The sequence below is a fragment of the Pavona decussata genome, unplaced genomic scaffold, assembly GCF_977016875.1.
Source record: "Pavona decussata unplaced genomic scaffold, jaPavDecu1.1 SCAFFOLD_191, whole genome shotgun sequence".
NCBI lineage: Eukaryota > Metazoa > Cnidaria > Anthozoa > Scleractinia > Agariciidae > Pavona > Pavona decussata.
In genome coordinates, this window is record NW_028145600.1 from 811,629 (window position 1) to 834,433 (window position 22,805).

General features: G+C 38.0%; 2 protein-coding genes across 3 annotated transcripts; one reads left to right on the plus strand and one right to left on the minus strand.

Annotated features, from left to right (window-relative positions):
• Positions 1–250: 250 nt before the first annotated feature.
• On the plus strand, positions 251–17,435 carry LOC146462158 (uncharacterized). 2 transcript variants are annotated; one of them, XM_085086047.1, is made up of 12 exons: positions 256–2,228; positions 2,319–2,624; positions 2,772–2,820; positions 5,094–5,235; positions 5,585–5,835; positions 6,522–6,756; positions 8,477–10,942; positions 11,932–12,037; positions 12,814–12,887; positions 13,833–13,947; positions 14,691–14,734; positions 15,471–17,435. In XM_085086047.1, the coding sequence occupies exons 2-12, from the start codon at positions 2,386–2,388 to the stop codon at positions 15,548–15,550; spliced, it is 3,801 nt and encodes a 1,266-aa protein (XP_084942173.1). In that variant the 5' UTR covers positions 256–2,228; positions 2,319–2,385; the 3' UTR covers positions 15,551–17,435. The 2 variants fall into 2 exon arrangements, with proteins under 2 accessions (XP_084942174.1, XP_084942173.1); XM_085086048.1 differs by having other exon boundaries at positions 251–2,624; positions 13,833–13,942.
• Positions 17,095–22,773, minus strand: LOC146462159 (UPF0193 protein EVG1 homolog). The gene is made up of 6 exons (XM_085086049.1): positions 22,643–22,773; positions 22,498–22,560; positions 21,308–21,502; positions 20,304–20,450; positions 19,829–19,929; positions 17,095–18,990 (listed from the first exon to the last, which is right to left on the minus strand). Exons 1-6 carry the CDS (start codon positions 22,731–22,733, stop codon positions 18,919–18,921), a joined length of 669 nt encoding a protein of 222 aa, XP_084942175.1. The 5' UTR covers positions 22,734–22,773; the 3' UTR covers positions 17,095–18,918.
• Positions 22,774–22,805: the final 32 nt, after the last annotated feature.

Here is a 22,805-nt window from a genome sequence, read left to right on the forward strand (position 1 = left end):
GTTTCTGTTTAACGGAGGAAATAGGAAACAGCTAGCCTGTGAAGAATTAGAGTTTGGTTTGAAATAGGTACTCTGGGCCGGACTCTAATTCCCCGCGAACCAAATTAAAGCAAAATAGACTAACACTTCTCGTTAAACAAATTGACCTCAACTTGACTTCTGTCCAACCAAAAGAAATATGGGCACAAGTCAAGTTGTCTTTTCTTAATCCGTCACAGCGTTTAGCAGTCTTCAAACCCTAGCTCTCGGTTTATATTTTACTCTGTTGTCTTTATTTGTCAAGATTTTATTTCTATCGTCTAGGTTTTGTTTTTGTTCACTCATTTCGTTAGATTTTTACACAAGTATTTACTAATGAAAGCAACCTGAAAATGCGTGGTCTCGAATGAAAGGCGACAGACTCTTTCAGTCAGCTGATAACTGGCGCCAGCCCGCGTAAATTATAATCGGATTGCGTGGATGCACTCCTGATACACTAACTGAACTCACTTTGTCTTGTTTATGTTGTATTTGCTCAGTATTCTCAAGACGCAATCCGATTGACTTGGACCCGTCTGATCATTTTAATCATTTATCTGGTCCTGTAATTTTATATGCAGTCTCCTCTGTTAGTTTAAATAAGAGCCTATCTGAAATTCGTACGAAAAATCTTAGGCTCTCCCAGGATAAGCCATTTTCGCAGATAATCCGATGCTTTTGGTCCTGTTAAAGGGCAATTCAAGCACTCCAGAGCTCCCGTCAACATGTCGCTAAATACGTACGACGGTATGGTTAAAAGCTGCAAATACTTCGCGAGATTCTTCGTGTTCCTTTCCTGACCATGGCTGATAGATGAAATGCCTCTCTTAGTTCAAGTGTAACTGAGATACAGTGACCAGTGTTCTCATGCCCGGAGGTGTAACAATAGCTCACGACCTGTATAAAGCCGAGGACTTTAATTGTGAATACCCGCGGTGCATTTCCTTATGAACAAAATGTTCATCAGGTTTCCAGTGAACTCTTTAGCGAAGGAAGGGCAGGCATTTTAAGTTATGCTGGCTATCAAAATAACTTTCCAGCGATTTTTGCATCATACAACCGTTAGAACTTGAAAAAATTGGCTCGAATTTGCAACCATTTCCTTCTTGACCGCCTAGTCAAAGATATTTTACCTGATAGCTTCCTTGTTATATAATCAGCCGAGCCAGTTTAACGAAGCCGGACTATATATTGATAGCTTTCCAGCATTGGTAATATCACTTTTGACGTTTTGTTTTTCAAAATTGCAAATAGTAAAATTATATGACGGACGTAGTACTGGGTCCTTTAAACTAAATGTATGTAGACAAATGATGCAGAAGAGATGGGAGTACTGGGTTTACATACAGCAAGGGACATGAATTTTGTTAGTATATTAAACTGGGAAGCCTATGACCGAGTGAGAGTTTCACTGGAAGCTAGAAGGAAGGAGGGGTGTGGAGGGCGAGGAGGATTTAGCCTGCATTTCAGCCGCCACCTTTGAAAGGAATGGGTTAGATACGGGGCAGAGACTTCTTTAAGAAATAACGGTAGTTCAATTAAACAAGCATGCAACCGGAAACAGCTGCTACAACAGGGCAAATTTGCTGGCCAATATGTCGACAGGTTATTACATAACGTAGTCTTTCATTGGGCTGGAGGGCTCTGGAGCTAGCCTTTGTACTGTGTTTGCATTTGTAAGACCTATCTGATGGACTATGTCATATCCTTAAAATTTATCGCTCCAAACAAAAAAAGCTTGCCAAAAAAGGATAACTTCTTCGACATTTCGCCTTTCCGTGTTTAACCTCCCCAACCCCGGAAATGTCTGATCGTTTCCTCAGAAACATAAATCGCGTGCAGAATGTAGCATGGTTAAGATTGTTTCCTTGGTGGAGTTAAATTCTTAGCAAGTTTGGCTGCCTCTTGGCTTTCACTGCCAGGAAAAATCAAGATAAAAACAGACTAACACACGCTGGCAAGTGCACCTTTTTTCACTGCTTGGAGCCCTCGATCATTTCCAATCCTGTCAGCGTGCATTGGAATGCGAAGAACGTCCTTGTAGGCTACCAACCACGAAGCTCCGAGAAAGCGATATCGTCGAGATTTTTCCTTCATCTCGTGCCCTTCTGGCTTCATGCAGGGCTAAACTACCAAGCCAGCATCAACCAAGACTGTCTAGTAGGCTCTTGATGGTGTCACAATGCGCTGGATGCCGCATATGATTCGAGGTTTCTGCGACATCTGTTTAGAAATCGCTCTAGCTACTGACTGATTGTCTCTTCAATCGTTTACAAATGGAATTGCTCATTTACATGCAGGTTGGACGATGAACTCGTATTTGCAAAGAGCAGATGAGCGGGGGACATAAGTTCATTCGATCTTCGCATGCCTGAGCTACGTTTTGAAACAAACGTCTACGGTGAGCTCACTAAAGGCGACTGGTCTGATTTGAACACAGAGCAGAGGAGTACCAGTATGGCGTTTTCCGGGACACGGTCACTGCTTCTTTGGTGTCGGCAACAGACAGAGAACTACAGCGAGGTGAACGTGATTAATATGACAACTTCATGGCGAGATGGGTTGGCCTTCTGTGCGATTATTCACCGCTTCAGACCGGATCTGATGTAAGCTTTAGTTTGCTCAAAGATGTGTTTGTCTGGCACATTAGCGCTCACGCTGTTTGCTTTTGCTGTTTATTTCTAGTGCCCGGTGAAATGCGGCATTGTTTCATTGTGTTTGTTGAGTGCTCTCTTTCTTTTGCTGTAATTTAGAGATTTCGACAGACTGTCCAAAGACAACATCATGGAAAACAATGAACTGGTAAGTGCATTTTATCTATCTCTGCAGCGCGCGTGTGTGTGGATTTTATGCAATTAATCACTAAAATTTGAAGATGAGTGTGAACTCTCGAACTCTGTGTTGACGAGAATCGGACGTGTTCGTCTATTATTTCACTAATGGTGTCAAAACGATTAGAATAGACGCTAGAATTAGATTTTGATAACAAAACGCTTGGGTCATTGAGAAACCAAACAAACGTTGTGTCAAAGACCTATGCCTTTCCGGCGCAAGGTAAGAATGCTTTATTGCAGTCTCGCCGCTAGGTTCTAATTTGTCTTTTATAAACCTCTGTTTACAAAATACAAAAAGGTGGCTTTGGCTATTATTATTAAAGTAGCTGTCGAGTTTCAATAGGTCCCAAGTATCACGTTGTTTAAGGTGCTTTTTCACAGGTACAGTCTCTTGTCTATTCGGCAAACAATTTTTGGCTTTGCGTGACACTTCGGAATGCAAATGTGATCTTTCAATTTTTCTCGCTCCGCAGGGTTCTATAATGTCCCATTGCATGGAAGTCATTGTTTTGAAAAAGAAGTTTACACCACACTAATTTAAAAGTCAATTAATACGTGAAAACACACAGTTAACGATCCGTTGGTATAGCTTATTAATTGATCTCAAACAACTCTTTGAGACGCAAATATACGGCCTGTATAATCCATGTTTAAAAATCCACTGTACTTGTATCGCTGTGAGCTGTTAATTTCTCACAGGCCTGGTATTGTGCCATCGGCACTTGAAAATTGGACAGTTGATCCAATTTTCTCTTCTAATTAGGACATTTAAATTTCTGGTAAAGCGACGTGTTTTTAATGTCAAGTTATGCTACTTTTTTCATCGACATCATACTCACGTCTGTGCTAAATCTTGATGATATCTCGAGTTGTCGTCAACATTGCCAGTTTCGAATTCCTTAACAACCCCATGACTTTCTTGCAAATTTTCTCAAATTTCCAGCGAAGAAAATTGAATGACTGTCACACACAACCTGCTGAGTTGTACAAAATCACGTAAATAAAAATCGTGCCATGTTATTAATTTAATTTCTTTCCGAGTTATATTTAAACATGTTTGAACTTAATGAATTCAGTTTGCATTTAACAACTTCCACGACACCCACAGAAAAGGAAATATTCTAGCCACAGAATATACCAGAAAGAAATTGGGAGACAAGGATGTATTCTACACCATTTACATTTTAATGACATATACTAGATTATTTCTTAAATTTACTATAGACATTGATGTAAATTTTTATAGTTCTGTTATTGATTGTAAAGCGCCTTGAACTTTGGATATTTGCACTATATAAATTATTATTATTATTATTATTATTATTATTATTATTATTATTATTATTATTATTATTATTATTATTATTATTATTATTATTATTTTAAAGGAAATGTTAAGTTTTATGTGAAGCTTATCAGTCAGTTTGTCTTCACAATTTCTTGACTTATCAGGAGTCTCCCAGGAGACAGAGTTGAGAAGTCTATACTTAGGGTGCATTTGATTGACCCTATACCGGAATAGGAATACAAACAATGATGACAAGAAACCCTTCCTAAGAGGTTTTTGGAGTTACTGGAGTACAAAATCGCTCTTAGATTATCATGTGGCAGCGAAAGTGCGCAGAAATGTCTTCCCAAATTTACTTACAGTGCAACAAACTCAACCGTGGCCACTGAAAAAAACCAACACTTTGAAATTTAGAGAAATGTTCTCATTCCTCCTTTGTTGACCTGTGATTGGCTGATCAATGTTGGGTGGCCCCGGTTGAGTTTGTTGCACTGTAAAAGAGAAATATCACAGCTTTTCTACTTATTCTTATTCCAGAATACATTCAATCAAATGCAACCTACACTGACCAGTTTGAAACTTCAATATCCCCCCCCCCCCCTCAGCCATTTGACTTTTGAAAATTCTCACTTCCACCTCCAGGGTCCACACTGTTCAGATGAGTTGATTGGTATATAAATTTTAAGTAAACCCATGCCATTCAACCAGTTGCAGTACATAAATGATGTATGATCAACATTTCATATAATTATGTTTAGTTCAAAGGCTAAAATTTTTTAAAATTAATGTTCTCTGGAGTAGCAGCCTAATATCAGTCTGCAGAGCATGGCAAATGTATGCGTGAGTTTTCAGATAAGGCCTCGGCATGTGCAATACCCTTTCAAGTTTTGCCATACTCTGAACACTGCGTCTTATTTACAGTCCAGTTCCTTATAGTTTGTTTTGTTTGACAGGCTTTTAGTATGGCTGAAAAGCACTTTGGAATACCAATGGTACTTGATGCAAGTGACATGGTAGAGAATGTCATTCCAGACAGGCTGAGTGTTATCACCTATGTGTCACAGCTGTACGAATACTTCAAGAACAGAACGCCTGGTATGTGATAGAATACTCTGTATTAGACAGTGTCCCTTCTCCAAAAAGAAAGCAGGTGTTCATATTTTCAAGCCATGATGAATTCGCACTCACATGACTAATACCAGTTGACTACTGGTAAAATATTTTAGGCCAGATAAGCAAGCAAAGCCGTCCCATAATTTATACCAAAATTGCAAACTTTTTAGACCGAAAAGTCTGTACCCTTTGGAGTGACATGTACCTAGATGAGTTGGCAAAGGTGGAATTATTACTAGTTACAGTAACAGAGGGGTTACATGTATGTCTATGCCCATCACTTGCTGTACCTACTTTTTGTGCTTTACTAACTGCTGTTATTTATTTAAAGCAAACCAAGGATACGCCACAAAGATGAATATCAAACCCAAGGCCAGAGCTGAAGCAAAAGGCCATAAAGCAAGCAAGCGCACCTCGCCCTCCAGTCAGATGTACATCTTGTCTGGCCATGCCAAGAGGGTTGCTACAGCCCTACGGAATGTGTTCAAGTCAGACCCCAAGGAGGAGTCGTCAAAGGGCAAAGAGTCTGGCCACAGTAGCAAATATTTGGGAGTGGATCCCACACGGACGAATCAGGAAACAGTAAGGACTGCAGGATAATAAATTAACAAACATATTCCTTTCGTAAATTTATGCACTGTAAATAGTATTATTTTTAAGCTTATTATTCATAAAACCTAAACAGGAAATTCCAGTATACAAGGGGCCTGGCCTGGCCATTCTCACCTTTAGTTGTCAATCAACTTATTTTATTTTATTTTATTAGACTTTGCCTTCTAAAAACAAACTATAAACAGAACATGACAACGTAAACAGAAAATAAACAAGTACTGGGGTGACGACAACAGCTAGCGCTAATTACTGTGGGCCCAACTGTCAGAGCGTAAACAACTGAGAAACAACATGACTTATTGTGTCTTTTTCTACGACCCATACTGACAAAATTGGTTCATTTTTGAGAATAAACTTGTTAACCGAATTAGAAACCGATGTCTTTTATTGGTGTGGAAATGTCAAATGACATTTTTAGGTATATTTTTCAGAGGATGGTTGAATCAACAACTTGCTTCAACTGATCAGTGTCTAAATTTGGGTTCACACCCACAAAGGTGAAATGAAGGGGGGTTGGCCTTTTATAGTGGAACTTCTTGTTTAACATTGTATGTAGCTGCTTGTGTCTGACTACACAATCATGTAAAACATTTACAATCAACCAAATACTGTAATTGGCAAGTATAAAATATTTTGCTGTGCTCTTTCCTATCTAGACAAGAAGTACTGATGAACCATCCCCAAATACAGCAAGAAAATCACCCTTCCTGGGAAATGATTGTTACATCTGTCACAATAGAGTGTACATTATGGAGAGGCTGATTGCGGAAAGGAAGCTCTTCCACCGAGCGTGTTTCAGATGCGATAAATGCAATGCTTGCCTTCGGCCTGGAACATACCAGTACTTCCCAGAAACTGACAAGTTTTGCTGTTTGTTTGATTGTTCAGGAGGTGTGTTTTAGGAACAATGAATTATTGATAGAATGTGTTTTGACAGTCAGTGATGCAGGCATACTTTGGAAAAGAAAATCAGAAAAGAAAAGAAATTCTGAATTCTCCCAGCAGGTGTCGAGCCTACATGAACGACCTTTTGATTACAAGTTCATACACCGTATGCTCTACTATTGAGCTACAGGAGACTCGTGGGAGCTAACTAAGGCCATTAAACTAGGTTCATGTGACATTAAAAATCCTCGAAACTGCTGAGGATTTGGAAGTCGATGAATGGGTATGCGAGAAAGAAATGTGATGTTTTGGATTGTTTTAAGTCTTACAGTGTGGACAAAATGATAGAGGTATTTATTTACCAGGCTCAAAAAGCCTGCTTTTGTCATTGACTGAAAGTGTACCTCTATCATTTGTTTATCAGGCTTTGAAGCAATTAACATCACAATTCGTTCACACATGTCAATGAAATTGTTCTTTTAGAAAGCTCCACCTGCTGGAATCAGCAGTATGCAGGCTTTCATTTCTTTTGGCAAATGCGTCTGAACAAATTCTGCCCACCAATTTTGATGAACAAGTCCTACTAGAGTTGGTGACCAGGTGCCCTGATATCAAGCTGTGATACTATTTGTTTCGTTATAGATAACTAATACTTTGTTAATAGTAAAGACGAGCAATAAGCAAAATGTGATGGCAGGTTGATTGTCTTCAGTCTTATGCATTTTGTGGGAGCAAGAGATCAAAGATCCCACAGCTTATCATTAAGTCACCTCTCACATTGCTCTAGGAAATCACCACCCACCTTGTTCCCATTCTCAGGCTGACGCATTGCTACAATCTTTGTCAGAACTGTGAAGAAACTTTTTGTCGATCTACAAATTCCACCACTCCAGTAATACATCACTCAGCCTCCCCTCCCCCTCCCCCCTTATCGCTGAAAAAAAGGCTGGGTAATTGTCAGGCTTTCAAAGCAACATTGAGTGAGGGGGAGGGGGGACTGTGAAGGTTTAGTACTCTCCAGGCAGTCTGTTCCTTAAGGGAAATTGCAATACATGTACAAAATTGACATTTTTCTCGTGAACTACTCTTTTGTCCAAGATTGTAGTTGTGTAAATGTTTATTCCTAAATGTTTTCCAACAACAAAACAAAAACAGTACATAAAGAACAATTCTTGTCATTTCACAGACCTTTTATCACTGACAGTAATTTATTAAATTATTTTGATGTAATTTATAAGAAAATTTATAAGTCAGAATATTTATAAGAAAATTATTTTGATGTAGGCCAGATAACAAAACCATTGACAATGCTGGAAAGAGCATGTTAAAAGTAGTAAAAAGGCCAAGTTTGTGAGTCTTGTACATACAAATGTCAAAAATTTGCAGACCTAACGAAACTACCATATATCTTCACCATTTTGAAGACAAGACTTTCAAACTTGGTCATTTTATAATTTAAGGTACAATACAATACAATACTTTATTGACACTCCCCATAGGGGTTTTTCAGTGACAATTTTACAATACATAAATTAATATTAAAACAATGATATTTACAATATTTACAATACATAAATAAGGTGCTCTTTCCAGAAGTGTAAATGTTGTTTCGTCTCCTAGCCTGCATTAAATTTTTAAATAACCATGATAAGGGAGAATGAGTTTGTTTATTTTACTTTCCCTTTACCTCTTAGAGTCATGATAAAATTTTTTTTGTTCCTATCAGGTCAAAGAGAAGCACCCATTAAAATAAAGCTAGAGCCCATCACAGATGCAGCACAGGAATCCCACTCTAAAGAGACTACATCTTCCAAAACCTCAACTGGTGATGGTCCGCATTCAATAGATTCACACCAGCAGGCCAAAAGCTCCCTTCAAAGACAATTTTCGGTTGTAAAGAGAAATGCGATCCATTTAAATGCCCTACCACAGCCATTATCTCAAGGAAAAGCCAACATTGCGCAAAGTCCAAAGCACTCCCATTCATCTAGAAGTCCAACAGAATTGCGGCACAAGGGTGAAAGAGAAAAGAAGAGGAGACTATCAGGAAATGGAAAGACTGAGAGCAGACATGAAGGGAAAGGGAAACATGATCAAAAAAAGACTTCTTGGTCACCTGTGCACAAACGGCGGGCTCCTGAGAGAAAGTTGGAAGATGAGAAAGAAGGGGACATCGTTGATAGCAATTTAAATGTAGATGCACCAAGGAAAACTTTAAAACTAACTTTACCAAAAGATGATTTAGTATCAAACACAGAACAAAAGAAAGTGGAAAAGAACGATGAAGAAAAAGTGGTTCACTTAAGAATGAAGCAGGAGACAAGGATTTCAAGAGAGGAGAGCTTTAGTGAAGCACCCACCCTAAACCTCTTCTTTTCATTTAAAGAAGAGTTGCTTAAGAGAGCAACTGAAACTAAAGTGGAGGACATTAACAAAGGTGATAAGGTGACAAAGGAAAATAAGTTAATAGTAAATGGTTGTGCAAACGAGACATTGCAGCATAAGGTAAAAACAACAAGGGACGATGATGGTAACAAGGAAATTGATTCTTTAGGAAATGGTGTTGACAGTGGAGTTGATAGTTTCATGATTGATAATAAAAGAAAACATTCAGGAGAAGAAAGAAAACATTCGGGAGATGAGAGTGTGAAGAGTGGTTCTACAGGAGAAAGTGGATCACGTAAAGTTAGTATTGTGAATGAGGCTGAGGCTCCTGTTCCTAAAACTGTTCAAAAACTGCGTGAAAAGTTTCTAAATATCGGTGACATCATTGAAGAAAAACACAAGACCAATATTGCAAAGAAAAGTCAAGAAATTCAGAGAGAATTGAGATGTGTTTCTGCGTGGAAGCAGCAGACAGAATCGCAGGTGGCAACGTCGAGAAAACTCTCGGCAAGTGTGGCAGGGAAATCGGCTGAGCTGAGGAAGCCAAATATTGATACCAATCGCAGAAGTGTGAAAGAGTTGAGAAAGATGTACATGGGAGATGGAAGTAGTGAAAACAAAACTTCAAAGGAGAAATTAAGTATGGTGCGTTCAAGATCAATGAAAGCTGCAGTGAGTACAGAACGGAAATTAAGCCCTTCTGAAACAAAACAGATTCCTTCACAAACATCACAAGGAGAACTTGAGAAAAGGAGCGAATCTTCAGAGTTGGCAATTAAGGAAGATAGTTCAGCCCTGTTGCACAATGTTGATGGTGGAGCTGAAAAAGGTCCTAACGAAACTTGTGATTCTCAAGCAGATTCAGAAATCATTGTTGTTGTGCAGGTTGATAACAGTCTGGAAAAGATGGAGAGTAATGATGCAGATGGTAATGAAGTGAGTACAAGTCTCATGTCGTCAAATCAGATTGGTGATATGTCTCATGAGACAAGGACTTACACAATTATCAAGTCTGAGGATGTTCCAAAAGATGTACCCTCTCTTCAAATTCAGCCAGCAAGTCCTCAGCCTGCTAGCGGGGAACAGCGCTCTCCGGGGCTGAAAAGACATGCGGCATCCCATGACAGTGGAATTGATGAACCACCATATCCCCATGGACAAAACAATTTGCTGAGCTCTGTACCAGATGGTAAAATATTAGCTGAAAGTTTAAAAGTTGCAGCAGAATTTTCCTTCCCCGCGAGCGGTAGTTCTGTTTTGTCATCAGGTGCACAGCCATCAGTTCAACCTGGTAGTGATCTTCAGCCACCAGAAATTCCATTGTCGCCTGGCAGTGATGTCTCGCCCATAGAGGTGTTTTGGTCACTTCCACTATCTGTTGGTAATAGGGCATCTTTAACTGATACTAGTTCATCTTGTAGTTCACCAAGAATGTCTGTTATTATTGCACAAGAGGCATCAACAACCAAAATAAACAGTCGATATTTTACGGTAGAAACCATGGAGCCTTGGGATTTTGAGGATTATAGAATTGCGGAGGAACATCAGTGTGTTATGGAAGTCGAGGGTGAGTTCTCTTTTGGAAGAGAGAAGAGCAAAACAAGTAGGGCCGAAAGAGAAGCTATTTTCTCTTTGCATCGCGATGCAAAAAATAATGGGTTTAATGGTACTGGCCTGTTAAAAGAGGAAGAAATAACACTCTCTCCAGCAGAGATTGATGCTGAATTACAAACTCTTGAAGTGAAGAATAGCTTTCTTGAAAGAAGGGGAGTGGAAATTGAGCATCACTTGAGAGAAAGCATGGATTGTAAGTACACTTGAAAAAATTCTAACTTGAACAGCTCGTCAAGGGGTGTGGAATGGTCTTTCAAAAACCTGTCTCACAATGTGTGGTTCCAGACATATTCACACCTCTTCCAAGGAAGGTCACGTCCTAGAAATTCCAGTGGGGAGGGGATGGGGACCATTTCAAAAGCCAAAGTTTTTAATAAAAGGAAAGTATATATATGAAGCTAAATTGAAATTTCCAGAGGGGTGGAGGGGTCCAAACCAAAAAACCTTCTGTAGGGGTGGGGCGGGGTGGGGGTATGAGTATTTTATGGAACAACACACTTTGGTCTAATTTCAAGAGTCCCAATTGCAGTGCCATTTTTTTTTTCAAAGCCATTTCAAAGTCTCAATTTCATTTTGCAAGACAAAAAAATCTCATGCTAACAGAGAAATTGCTACATGCTCAGTCATAAATGTGGAAATGGTCCCCTCCTTTCTTTCCCCTTCTCCCCTTCAATGTTGAATTTGTTTGTTTTACCAAGTGGGAGTGAAAGAAACGCTATGAATGCAACATTGAAGGAGGCGGGGGGGGGGGGGGGGATGCATGCATGCTACATGGGTGAGATGTGATTTACCTGTATCTGTGGTCTCAGTGAAGTGTTTCAACAAAATTAATTATGACTGCAGTAGTAGTCTTTCCGTATTGAGTCTCGAGAAATTACTATTAGTGACCCTTACATCTTGCTTGCTGAGAAACATGTCTTTGAAGTTTTTTCAAGGCTACATGGTTTTATTGTAACACTCACATAAAAACATTTTACCAACAGTTCCTAGGTTCCCAAAGTGAAAATGTCAGATGTAAGCAACAGTTAAAATGCTGTGACATTGGGATTATGGGCTGCTTTTCTCTTGTTAGGCAACAGACTTGCCATGCGTTTAATTAATAAGCAAACCTCCTGGCACAGGATGTTTGACTGTGATGCTCTTTTTTCATGTGATTGTTCAAAACATTAATTTTTTTGACAGCTGAAGGACCTTACAATGACAGTGAAGATGAGCTTTTGCGGGAATGGCTTAGTGTTGTGCATGACAGGAACAAGATCATGAGAAGGGAGTCAGAACTGATTTATCTGTGAGTATACAAGTCATGTAACTCTTAGTACAATACGTTAAATATCTTGAAAATTAATAATAATAATTATAATAATAAAATTAATAATAAAAAAATTTATTCAAGATGAGGAAAATAAAATCAAAATACAGCATCTCGAAAAGGAAAACTAGAGGAATTAACCCTGTGACGTTTCCCTAACTAAAAAGAATATAAATTACATGTAAGATATAAGCTATGTACAAAGTATATTGGTGCAAGGGAGGTGTACATGTGCGAACAAAACATCTCTCTTTTGGCTTTTGTATACAGGCCAATATTTATTGCTCAGTGTCTAAATCACAATTCCTGACTACTCCTACCTTAACCAAACTGAGCATGTAAATTTCATACATTGAAATGATTCTCCATGGCATTATTATGTCCAAACTGTGTCCAATTTCATTTTGGGACAAGCCGTGTACTTGTCCTCAATGTAAGGAATTCTTTGGACATTTCTTTGGCAATGTTTAGAATTGTCAGAGCATCTTTGGAAATCTTCAGATATCTTTGGTAATGTCTGGGAATTATCAGTCGAGAACATCTTTGGAAATCTGGTTAATCATGTGGAGACAAGAGTCTCACACATTGGACTTTTGACAGTTGACAGGTGTAAATACCTCTGATTTCTGTAACGCAAAGCAATCAGGCAGGTAGTGTACTAGATAGCTGAGATGCAATGTACAGGTATCTTGTCTCAGCAAATAACATGCAATTAGACTAATGTTCACTGTTTCTCTGTCTGACTTAATATTCAGATTGCAGTCTCACAATTATGAGGAGAGATACCGAACAGTGGAAGGGGAACTTAGAAAACTGGTGGCTATGAGAGGTAAGGCAGACTGTTCTAAGTATATGAACAGATTACGTATGAACATAGGGCGAGGAGGGTCTTAAAAGCTAAAATTTTAGAAGTAATATATCAAACATGAGAAGGTGTGTTTCATCAGATATCCAAAGCATATGAAGCAAAGTGATCACCCCCTGGTCCACTTACTACCGAAACCCGTTGTTAATAGCTGCCATTATGATTTAAGGACAACGTACCCCGCAGCAATTTTACTTGTTCAAAAACTTAATTAATTGTAGAACCAGGAGAGCGGAGGAATTTTTACATAATAAATATTTCAATTAGTTAGTTGTTAGTATTATTAGATTAGTTTATTTATTTCATTATCTCTTGTAAATTTAGCTCGTTAATTCAGTTCTTTTCAACTGCCAGAGAGAGTTTTAACAAACTTGAACTTAAGTAGGTTGAAAAAACGAGGCGCAGCCGAGTTTTTTTTAAACATTTTTGAGGTGTTTGGATATCTGATGAAACACACTTTCGAGTGTTTGATATGGCTTCTCAAATGATCAATAATTCTTGAAGAAATTCAAGGCTAAAATTGGAAAAATGTTATGGTAATTAGGATCACATATCCAAACCACGGTCATGGTAGTGATTTTCTTTGTTTTCTCTTGATGAATTATTAATTATTTTGAGAAGCAAAGTTAGAAGCTAAACTGGTCAGGAATAAACTAGAGGGGGTTGGAAAACAAAAATGTAATAACCTTTCGTGGGGGAGTACATGTATGGAACTGTACATTTTTTTATAATTTTTTTTTCCCCTGGGTCCAAGTGACTGCCTCTGTTAAAGATTTGTCTACACTATACAAAGGCGTTTGTAAGGAAAAGTTGAACTTAATGCAAAACAACATTAGCTATAGGGGTGTTCAGCCCCTGATCTTGTAGTTCCAAAAAAATATCTTTAAAATTGTTACTCTATTTGGGTAGATGAAGTAAAGTCCACTGATGACCTGAAGAGAGAGAGGGAATTATTGTCAGAGTTACTTGAGCTGGTACAAAAGAGAAGCTTCATTGTGGACAGTCTGGAGGAAGAAAGAGTAAGGTATTTATTTTTCTGTCTTCACGTCTGTTCAATCAATGAGTAATAATATAAGACTGCCATATAAACTGTTGTAAGATAGTCAGTGAGTCAGTGTATGTCAACAGCCAGTCGGTTAGCCAGCCTGAGTTTTTCAGTTTTGATCAGTTGGTTGTTCAGCCAGCCAGTTCTGTCCTTAGTTATAATCAGCCAGCCAACCATTTTTTTCTAGTTTGTCTCTCAGCCACTAACTCATCCACAATCAGACAGTCACTTTCAACCAGTTAACAGTCATGAACTCATGATAACAGCATCACTTACAAAACTTTAGGCAGCTTGTCCATGCCAGTGGCTATCCAAATTCATTACGCTGATTTAGCAACACAATGGGAATGTCATTTGAGGACATGAGAGCGTGCGAAATAGTCTGGACGCGAGTCTATTTCAACTATATATGGGCATTCTTGATGCCCATATATCCCGTTCTGTTGCTAAATCAGCCTATTGTAAAAGTAAATGACAGGACACTCCTGATGTCAAGTTACAGTTCCCCACACCCACCCATCCCCTCCAGCAGGTTGATCTGCATGGACAGCAGCTTATGTCTTCCTCCATCTGTGACTGTGCATTTAGAGACATTGAAGTTTGTCAGCCCGGATGTGAATGGCCTAATGTTTCCCACATTCTCAAATCACCAGGGTTCAACAGTAACAGGAAAGATGAACTTCCATGTGTTGGAGTAAATTGTTATTAATTTTGTTTTGTAGGGAAATCCAAGAGGATGAGAAAGTTGAGAAAGCGCTGACAGATGGTGGGTATTAACTGCAACTACCGGTATTATTAAATAAATAGATATATAAAAAAATTAATTAAAAATAACTCGTCAAGGAATGACTTCCATGTGCATTATTATTCCACATACATTGTAGCTGTATGAATTAATGCCACTGCATGCTTAATATTAACTCCAGGCCAAGAAATGGGTGAAGGAAAAGAATGTAGAGCAAACTACTCTCTCATGAATGAATAGATACAAAAGAAAGTCTTTCACTTAGGAATAGTATTTTCTTCTGTTGGTGAACGTAATTCTTTCAAACAACTGGGCCCAGGTATCTTATAAGTGTACCTGGGCCCAGTTGTTTGAAAGCTGTTTAACACTTCCAATTACTGAATGGATTGAAAATTAATCGAGATTTTCATTTCACTCATTAAAAAAGGCTTTTAAGAATATCTTTGATTAGTAATTGAACTTGAATCAAAATTGGTTCAAACAACTAGGCCCTGGTTGAAAAAAAAAAAAACTACATAAATAAATAATTTGGAGGGTGGATAATGTCTTGACTACAGCCTCGTCATAACGTTCTTCAGGCTTCAACCTACCAGTTTTCTTATTGAGAACTCAGGTCTATCAAACCTCTACTTTTAAGTAGGACAAAATAACCTGTGAATTCATTAATTAATTATAGCTCTTTGACAAGAAGGCACTGAGGAGAAATGACCTGCACCATGCAACTGTTTTTAAATTTATTTTTCTGACATTTTTCCAGGCATAGCTGCCCTACCAGGCAACTGTTGGGACCAGAGGCCAGATTGCACCAAGGTTGCATTTTCAAGATTTTATTGCTAGGACAGCAGTCCTCGATGTAACCTGCAATGAAGTGTCTCATTTTAATTTTTCCATGGGAAAGAAGGGATGAGCAGAGAAAGAAAGAAAGTCGAATACCAGGAGTCTTTTTCTGGATATTCGAGGAAGCAATCTTAAGTCAGAGCATGCTTTAGTTCTTTTGATATCCCACATAACAGAAAGGGACTATTTATTAGCAATCTGAAAAGAAGGACTTTATTTTAGGTTACCTTCTACTCCTTTTTCCTGTTCTTGGATTTTGGACCTGTCTATTTTTCTCCCAAATTATTTCAGAGCATTTCCTGGTAAGCTCCAGGATGTACACTGGATTTTAGTCATCATTGACCAGTGGAGAATGTAGCAAAGGGAAAACAAAATAATGTGTGGTTGGGATTTCTAGGTCATGATAAGCACTGACGTTTGTTTTCAGCTCTCATGAAGCGCTTAGAAATAGTTCAACAAGGCAATTATTGACTGCAGTCAATTTGTTTAACTGCTGTTTCACAGTGTCCAGACCCTATGGAGTCTAATTAGTTCAGTCTGTATATTATGCAGTGCACCTTCTCTTAATTAAATATGCAGACAACCCACTGACATCTCTAAGATGACACAATGTTAGACATGGCGTTCTCAAACTCATTATTTAATAATTCATCAAGCCAAAACAAAGGAAATCACTCCCGTGGAGGAGGTTTGAAAATGTGATCTTAATTATCATAAAATTTTGTGAACTTTTGCTTCGAACTTCTCCAAGAATTATCAATAGTTTGAGAAGCTAAATCAAACACTCGAAAGAGTGTTTCCTCCTATTCCCAAACACCTCGAAGTTGGTTAAAAAAAACTTGGCTGTGCCTTGTATTTCCACCTACTTCTCGTGTTTGGAAATCGGAGGAAACACTCTTCCTCGTGTTTTATCTATTACATCAAATGCTCTTTCAGTGAAATATATGGCTTGCAAAAATTTGCTATTTTATAGTCAAAATTCATGGGTCTCAGCATCGATTTTTCTTTGGGAAGCTCTCATGGAGTCTGAAGGCTTATGAAGTCTAGAAAAAGTCACTACTGAAAGATGTTTTACACTTGTACAGTGTAGTTCTGGAAGTTCATGGGCCTCCATTTAAATAGTTGAAAAGTCTCATCTACTAAAGTCTTGAATGTCCCTAATTCAGATCTTTACTTATAGCTTGAAGGTTGTCATTTTTTAGCTAGTTTTTGCATGCCCTTTAAGGTGGACACAAGTCATGGATTTGCTCATTTGCTGGCAAATGATACCCAAGATCCATTTTGTATTCCGTTCACTCCACCAGAAACCTCAAGTATGAGGGGTTTAATTTGTAGTTTCTGCTTATTTGTAGCTGAAACATCACTGATTTTGAATATGCACAATCCAGAGAATAGCTGGCACAGCTAATATGAACGCTTTAGGCCCCAGTATCAACATACACAGTCCCAGCACTGGTCTCTCTACATTTCTTAAGGCACTAGTTAGGAGAATGTTGTATCAAAATTTCTATTCTCATTACCTGTATGTTTTATTTAAGAAGTGATATTGAAAGGAGAATTTAGATGCTGATCACTATTGGGGCTTAGTTTTACCTTTGGTAAACCTCACTATTACTAACATTATGTATAACTAGAATTATTAGGTAATACTTAACTGCGATCAAGTGTAAATTTTACATATATAACTAAAAAAAGCACATGATCATGTAGGTAATATTGATATGAATGATGAGAATTTGTATCTAGGCTGAAAGAGGAATAAATAAATCCATTTTAGTTTTTATATTAGGGGAAAGTTGTACAATATGACAATAATTTTCAGACTTGTACATGTACTAAATAATTATATTATTTTTTTATTAATAAAAGGATTATTTTTACAAGTGCTTGTGGTACATTTTAAAAATCAGAGCAATTGTTTGGTTACAGTTATAGTGTGACGCACCTTACCGTGGCCACTCAGCAAACTTTTTTTTACAAGTTAGCCAATCAGGATATCTTCCTCCTTGTTCATAAAATACAAAACGATATGTTTTCAATAATTTGTTGTTGCGTCACTTGCCTGTTGGACTTTGCAAGGAGGCATGACCATTAATCAAATTTGCGTATCCTGATTGGCTAACTTGTAAAATAACTTTGTGTGGTTGCCACGGTAAGGCGCATCGCACTGTAACATTAACTATTGCAAATCTAATGACCTATGTGTAAACATACCTAGCTGTTCAGGGTAAAATTGTTTCCCTGGAGGTCCAGTAAGCATCAAACAGCTGTTGAAATCTGACCAACACCTTATAATAGTGATACTCAGTATTCTGTGCATTGGGAAAATTTATGAATTTGTTTTCTGTTTTGACATTTCTTACTTTTTGCCACATTAACTCTCAATCCTCTTATGATACAAGTACAAAATTTGTTAGTGACAGGGAAGACCATACTAGAAGCTGGGCTGGGCTTACAAGGTCCAGGTTTCCCGTAGACATAATTTACATTTTTGTGCAGGTGGAAGGAGGCAAACTTAAAGCCTTGATAGACTTGATACAACTGAATATGATTGATAAATTACTAAGTTATTATCAGTTACTCACAGTACTTAATATATATAAATACCGGTAATACAAAAAAAAAGAATTTGCGAGCCAGCCAACCACCCAATGCTATGAAGTAGATAATAAGTACAGAATGAAAATTCTGAGCCCCCAGAAGGAATCGAACCCGCGACCTTCAAGTTACTAGTCTGGATGCTCTAACCACTGAGCTGTGGGTGACTCATATATAAAATGGTGAGCAGGTTGCAGGCTTGGGGTAACGTCTCAGGACTTTGCATCTCGCGAGTACACTGGACACTCATCATATAAGCGAATTACCTGCATCACTCAAGCACATTAACCACTAAATTACCTGCATCTTGTAAGCACATTAGATGAGTGTTGTGTACACTTAAGAGATTTTGCAAACCAGCCAATTACCCAATGCTATGAAATAGTAGATAATTTTCATTGTGAACTTATTGTCTATTTCATAAAAAGAGAGAAGGAAACCAATATCCCAAATTGTTTATCACCAGGAGATTATGTGCCCCATTAAAAAGAACAGGAGATTCTTTGTATAACCAGCCACCACCAACTAGTGAGGCAGAGTTCCTGCTGTTTCAGACTAAAAGACACTTGAACAAATCATAATTGATTTGTGCAAATCAATTGTGATTGCAAGTGACAATTTGGCTTTTAGAATCCAAATTTCTCCAAAACGGCTCTACTTTGGCCCACAGACTACACTGTAGGTGTTTAAACTTTTCGTCTCTAATTAATTATAAGTTAATAAAGCCATGCTCTGTGGTATTAGGAAATCTATGCAATATTCCACAAATTTCACTGCTCTTGCTCAGCAAGATTAAGTTCTTTACTTCTTTCTTTGTCGATCAACTCAAGCTCACGTATTTTCTGTGAATTAAAGAAATGAATCCAGTTTAGAACATGTAAGCCTTGAAGAAATTTCCTCTGGCCAGAGATATAAAAAATTTTTTTTTGGAAAAACTGGAGGAGGGGGGAGGGCACTTGCAGGCCCCAGTCTGCAGATCAACCAGCAGGAAATTAGTAAGTTGGGGACAAAAGGTCCCATGAGAGAAACCAGCCAAGATGGATACCAGCAAGAGATTAACTGGCGCGAAAATCAACCAAAACTTGAATTCTTCAAAGTCACTTACAAGTATAGAAATGATTGGTTTTATCAACAGAGTTGATACTGTAATATCATAAATAATAAATAATAATAATAAATGGGAATTTCAGTGGCACATCCACAGAGTGGCTATGAATTCGTCTACTGTTTCCAGGTCGATTTGGAAATGTTGGTTTTTGTGGAGGGAGGAAAACCAGAGTACCCGGAGAAAAACCCTCAGAGCAGGGACAAGAACCAACAACAAACTCAACCCAGATATGGCGTGAAACTCCAGGAATCGAACCTGGGCCACATTGATGGGAGGCAAGTGCTCTCACCACTGCGCCATCCCTGCTCCCCAGATACTAGGTAATTTGGCCACTGTTGAGTCCTAATGTTCGAACATTAGCCCTTTGTCAGTAAGAGTAAATGTCTAACACTCAAAACATCAGCACTCGAATCTCTTTATGGTGGCCAAATTACCCTTAGCTATCAACTTTGCTGTTAAAACAAAACATGTGTTTCCACTCACTGCCGATGCAGCACCACAGATTCTTTAGAAACTAACCCCCTTATCAATTTGCTTGACTATAATTATGTCAGCATAGTGAAACCATTTACCTGTGATATCTCTGTCATGATAATGGTTCTGTACTTTTTGCCTTCTCCAAGTTCTTCCATTTCATCCAGAAAACTTTTCCTATCTTCTATTTCTTGAAGAACTGTGTAGGAGAAAAAAATCATCCAAATGGCCTGAATTGACAGTACATAACAATATATCTTACCATTAATATTTTGTAAACATCTACAAGCCACACCTGAAACTTTATTGGGGATCAAGGTTAGCCCAAATTCTATACATTTACCATAATTTTAGCCATATTTGCATGCAATACCCAATTTCGACATATAAACATTAATTCAGTCTGAAACAAATGAGGCTCCAGGGAATAAATTGTAGAGTTTATATGGGTTTATTCCCCGGAGCCTCGCAGTGATGTTTGTTGTTTCAGGTTGAATTTTAATATATCGAAATTGGGCTATTACGAATGTATTGGAAACTGTGAAAAGATCTTGACTATGTATAAGGCCATACCTTCATCAAAACGATCAATTTCTTTTTCTCGCACTTGTTCCTCAGGTAAAGATCTCCTCTGTTTTGGAATGTCTTCAATGCTCTTTCCATCCTCTCCATAAGCCATGACATTCTGTAGTCTTCTCTTATCTTTCTCTGAGATCAATTCTATAAGTAAAAAATGAAAACATATTGAAATGGCATTGTGACACCTTGGGCCTCTGACCTAGAATCCAGAAAAATAGTTCACAGATAATTGAGAGCCTGCATCCAGGTGTTAAAAGAATGATTGAGCTATAACCTAGAGTTGGTGTAAACTTTGATACCAGTTACACTATTATACTAGTAATAATTAAACAAATGATTTTGCAAAAGATTTTTGACATTCAGCTTTGACTGAGACCTTTTTTCCCAGCCTTAACACCTAGGCCTGTAGCTTTAAAAAATTAAATACTTTCAAAAACTTTGAAGAAGTGAGATGAAAACTGAATTCATTTTTAATATTTGTGGATTAGCATAAAATAACCCACGTTTGAAAAACTAGGCCTTGGATAAGATGAAAGAAACAAATAAAGAGAGAGAATAGTCAATTGAAGCCGAATACATCTATACATGTAGATCATCAAACATGGCATGGCTAAAAATAACCATTTCTTGATTTGACTTTGTCTTGAAATGATTATTATTCATTTTCATCAGAGCTAAACTTAGCAAGGTGGAAACTATAACAATATTGCAATATTGTATGATGATCATAATTTATAGGTTTACTGAAAAACTTCAATAGAATTTAAACTAAAACTATTTTATTAATGACGTTTGATGTTCATCTGGCATCATCAAAACTTTGGACAGCATTAGTTTCAATAATTATTGCAATATTGCTTCACTAAAAGGCAACAGGGATGTAATAGTTCCTAATATTGAGATATTGAGGTCACCCTTAAAAAAGTCTAAGTAATCAAGGTGACTGGATTATCAAGAATTGGGTGTATGAGATAGTCCCAGCCATTAGTTCAACTTACTGCCAGGTGAAGGTCTGTAAATTTCCTGTGCTTGCGTTGTCTGTTGCACGTCAATAGCCTCTTTTGATCTCTTTCCGCCTGACAGATACCTTGCATTCATGACTTTAGGTAAGGGTTTCTTAGGTGCACTCCTGGGTTGCACCCTTTCACTTCTACTTGTTGTGGGATTACATGCGACAGGAAGAGATTCACCCTCTGGAGCATAAAAAAAAAGACTGTTATGGTAAAGTATGAGTTACAAACAGGCCATGAGTCCCCACATAGAGAAAATAAAATAATATTATTTTTTGTTCCTACTTTACAAGCCAAAATGGCAAATATATGTTATTCACAGTTCAGGACGTCCGTATTGAGAAAAACTGCACTCGAGGTCTTGAGGTCAGCCCACATCCTACGGTGTACTGAAGACAGAGGGCACAGTTTTACCCAATACAGACCGACCAAGCTAGGACAGTGAATAACATTTACGTTTTTAATACAATAAAACAAGGCTCACGTCTTGCAACAAATCTGCCCAGATTTGCAGGAAAGATCGAAAAATTCCGTCCATTGTCAGAAACAATCAGATTCCACGATTTACAGAATTCCGCCCGATTGCAATAGGCAAAACCAGTAGGCAAAACATAAACTATTTCAGACCAAAACGGCCCTAATGCCTGTAACCCTTCAAGTCTCAACTTCAACATGCTTATCATCCTTGCTGCTTAGCCTCCCATGCAGTCGTTGTTAGGGGACTCGTATTACCTCCTCCCCCAATACGAGTCGTCCCTAAAAACAACTGTGTGGGAGGCTACTCACTGCTCTGCATCTTCATCTCTTGAGGTTCTTGTTGGGAGAATTTTTATACACATCAAGTTATTTTATCTTTCGTGAACGCTTTGGTGACAATTTATTTTCATGACGCTATTGTGAGATCGTAAAGAGAAATTTGATGCTGGTCACTATAATAGGCATTTTAAATAAATAAATAAATAAATAAACAAATAAATAAATAAATAAGTAAATAAATAATGTTTTATAAATAAAACCAAAGGGCCGGGCCAAAGGGAACCCCCAAGGTAGCTGTGTCAACTTTTATATATCTGGGTATTTTTGTGGCACAGAAAACCTGAAATCTCTTTGACACGATAAAACATAGGAGCGTTTAAAATATCAGCTACATTGCCAAGCTTATCCCGATCAAAGCTTACTTTTCATGTTTTCCTGCAACTGTCTCCGTTGAAAATTCGTCAACTTCGATTCTTCCATCATAACTGCCAACAAAATTGCCGAGTGAAAATAAGATCAGAATTGTGAAATTCTTCAAGACCAATCTCTAATGAAATTTCTTATTACCTTTTAGTAGATCTTGAGTCCCCTTGCTTACAGGAGCCGAATGTGTCGACCACAAACCCCCTTTAGCAACCGGTTGCCTGTTGGACGCCATCTTTGTTATTTGTTTGTATGCGAGCCCGCGCTCCGCTTGTTAGCGGCTTACACAAGCACTTGTCATGCTTAA

Coding starts and splice junctions, on each gene's coding strand:
- LOC146462158 (XM_085086047.1), top strand. CDS start 2,386: ATGCCTGAGCTACGTTTTGAAACAAACGTCTACGGTGAGCTCACTAAA. Junction 2,821..5,093: donor TCATGGAAAACAATGAACTG/GTAAGTGCATTT, acceptor TTTGTTTGACAG/GCTTTTAGTATGGCTGAAAA. Junction 5,236..5,584: donor CTTCAAGAACAGAACGCCTG/GTATGTGATAGA, acceptor ATTTATTTAAAG/CAAACCAAGGATACGCCACA.
- LOC146462159 (XM_085086049.1), bottom strand. CDS start 22,733: ATGGCGTCCAACAGGCAACCGGTTGCTAAAGGGGGTTTGTGGTCGACA. Junction 20,451..21,307: donor TTACAGACCTTCACCTGGCA/GTAAGTTGAACT, acceptor TTTTACTTATAG/AATTGATCTCAGAGAAAGAT. Junction 18,991..19,828: donor TCATGACAGAGATATCACAG/GTAAATGGTTTC, acceptor TTTAATTCACAG/AAAATACGTGAGCTTGAGTT.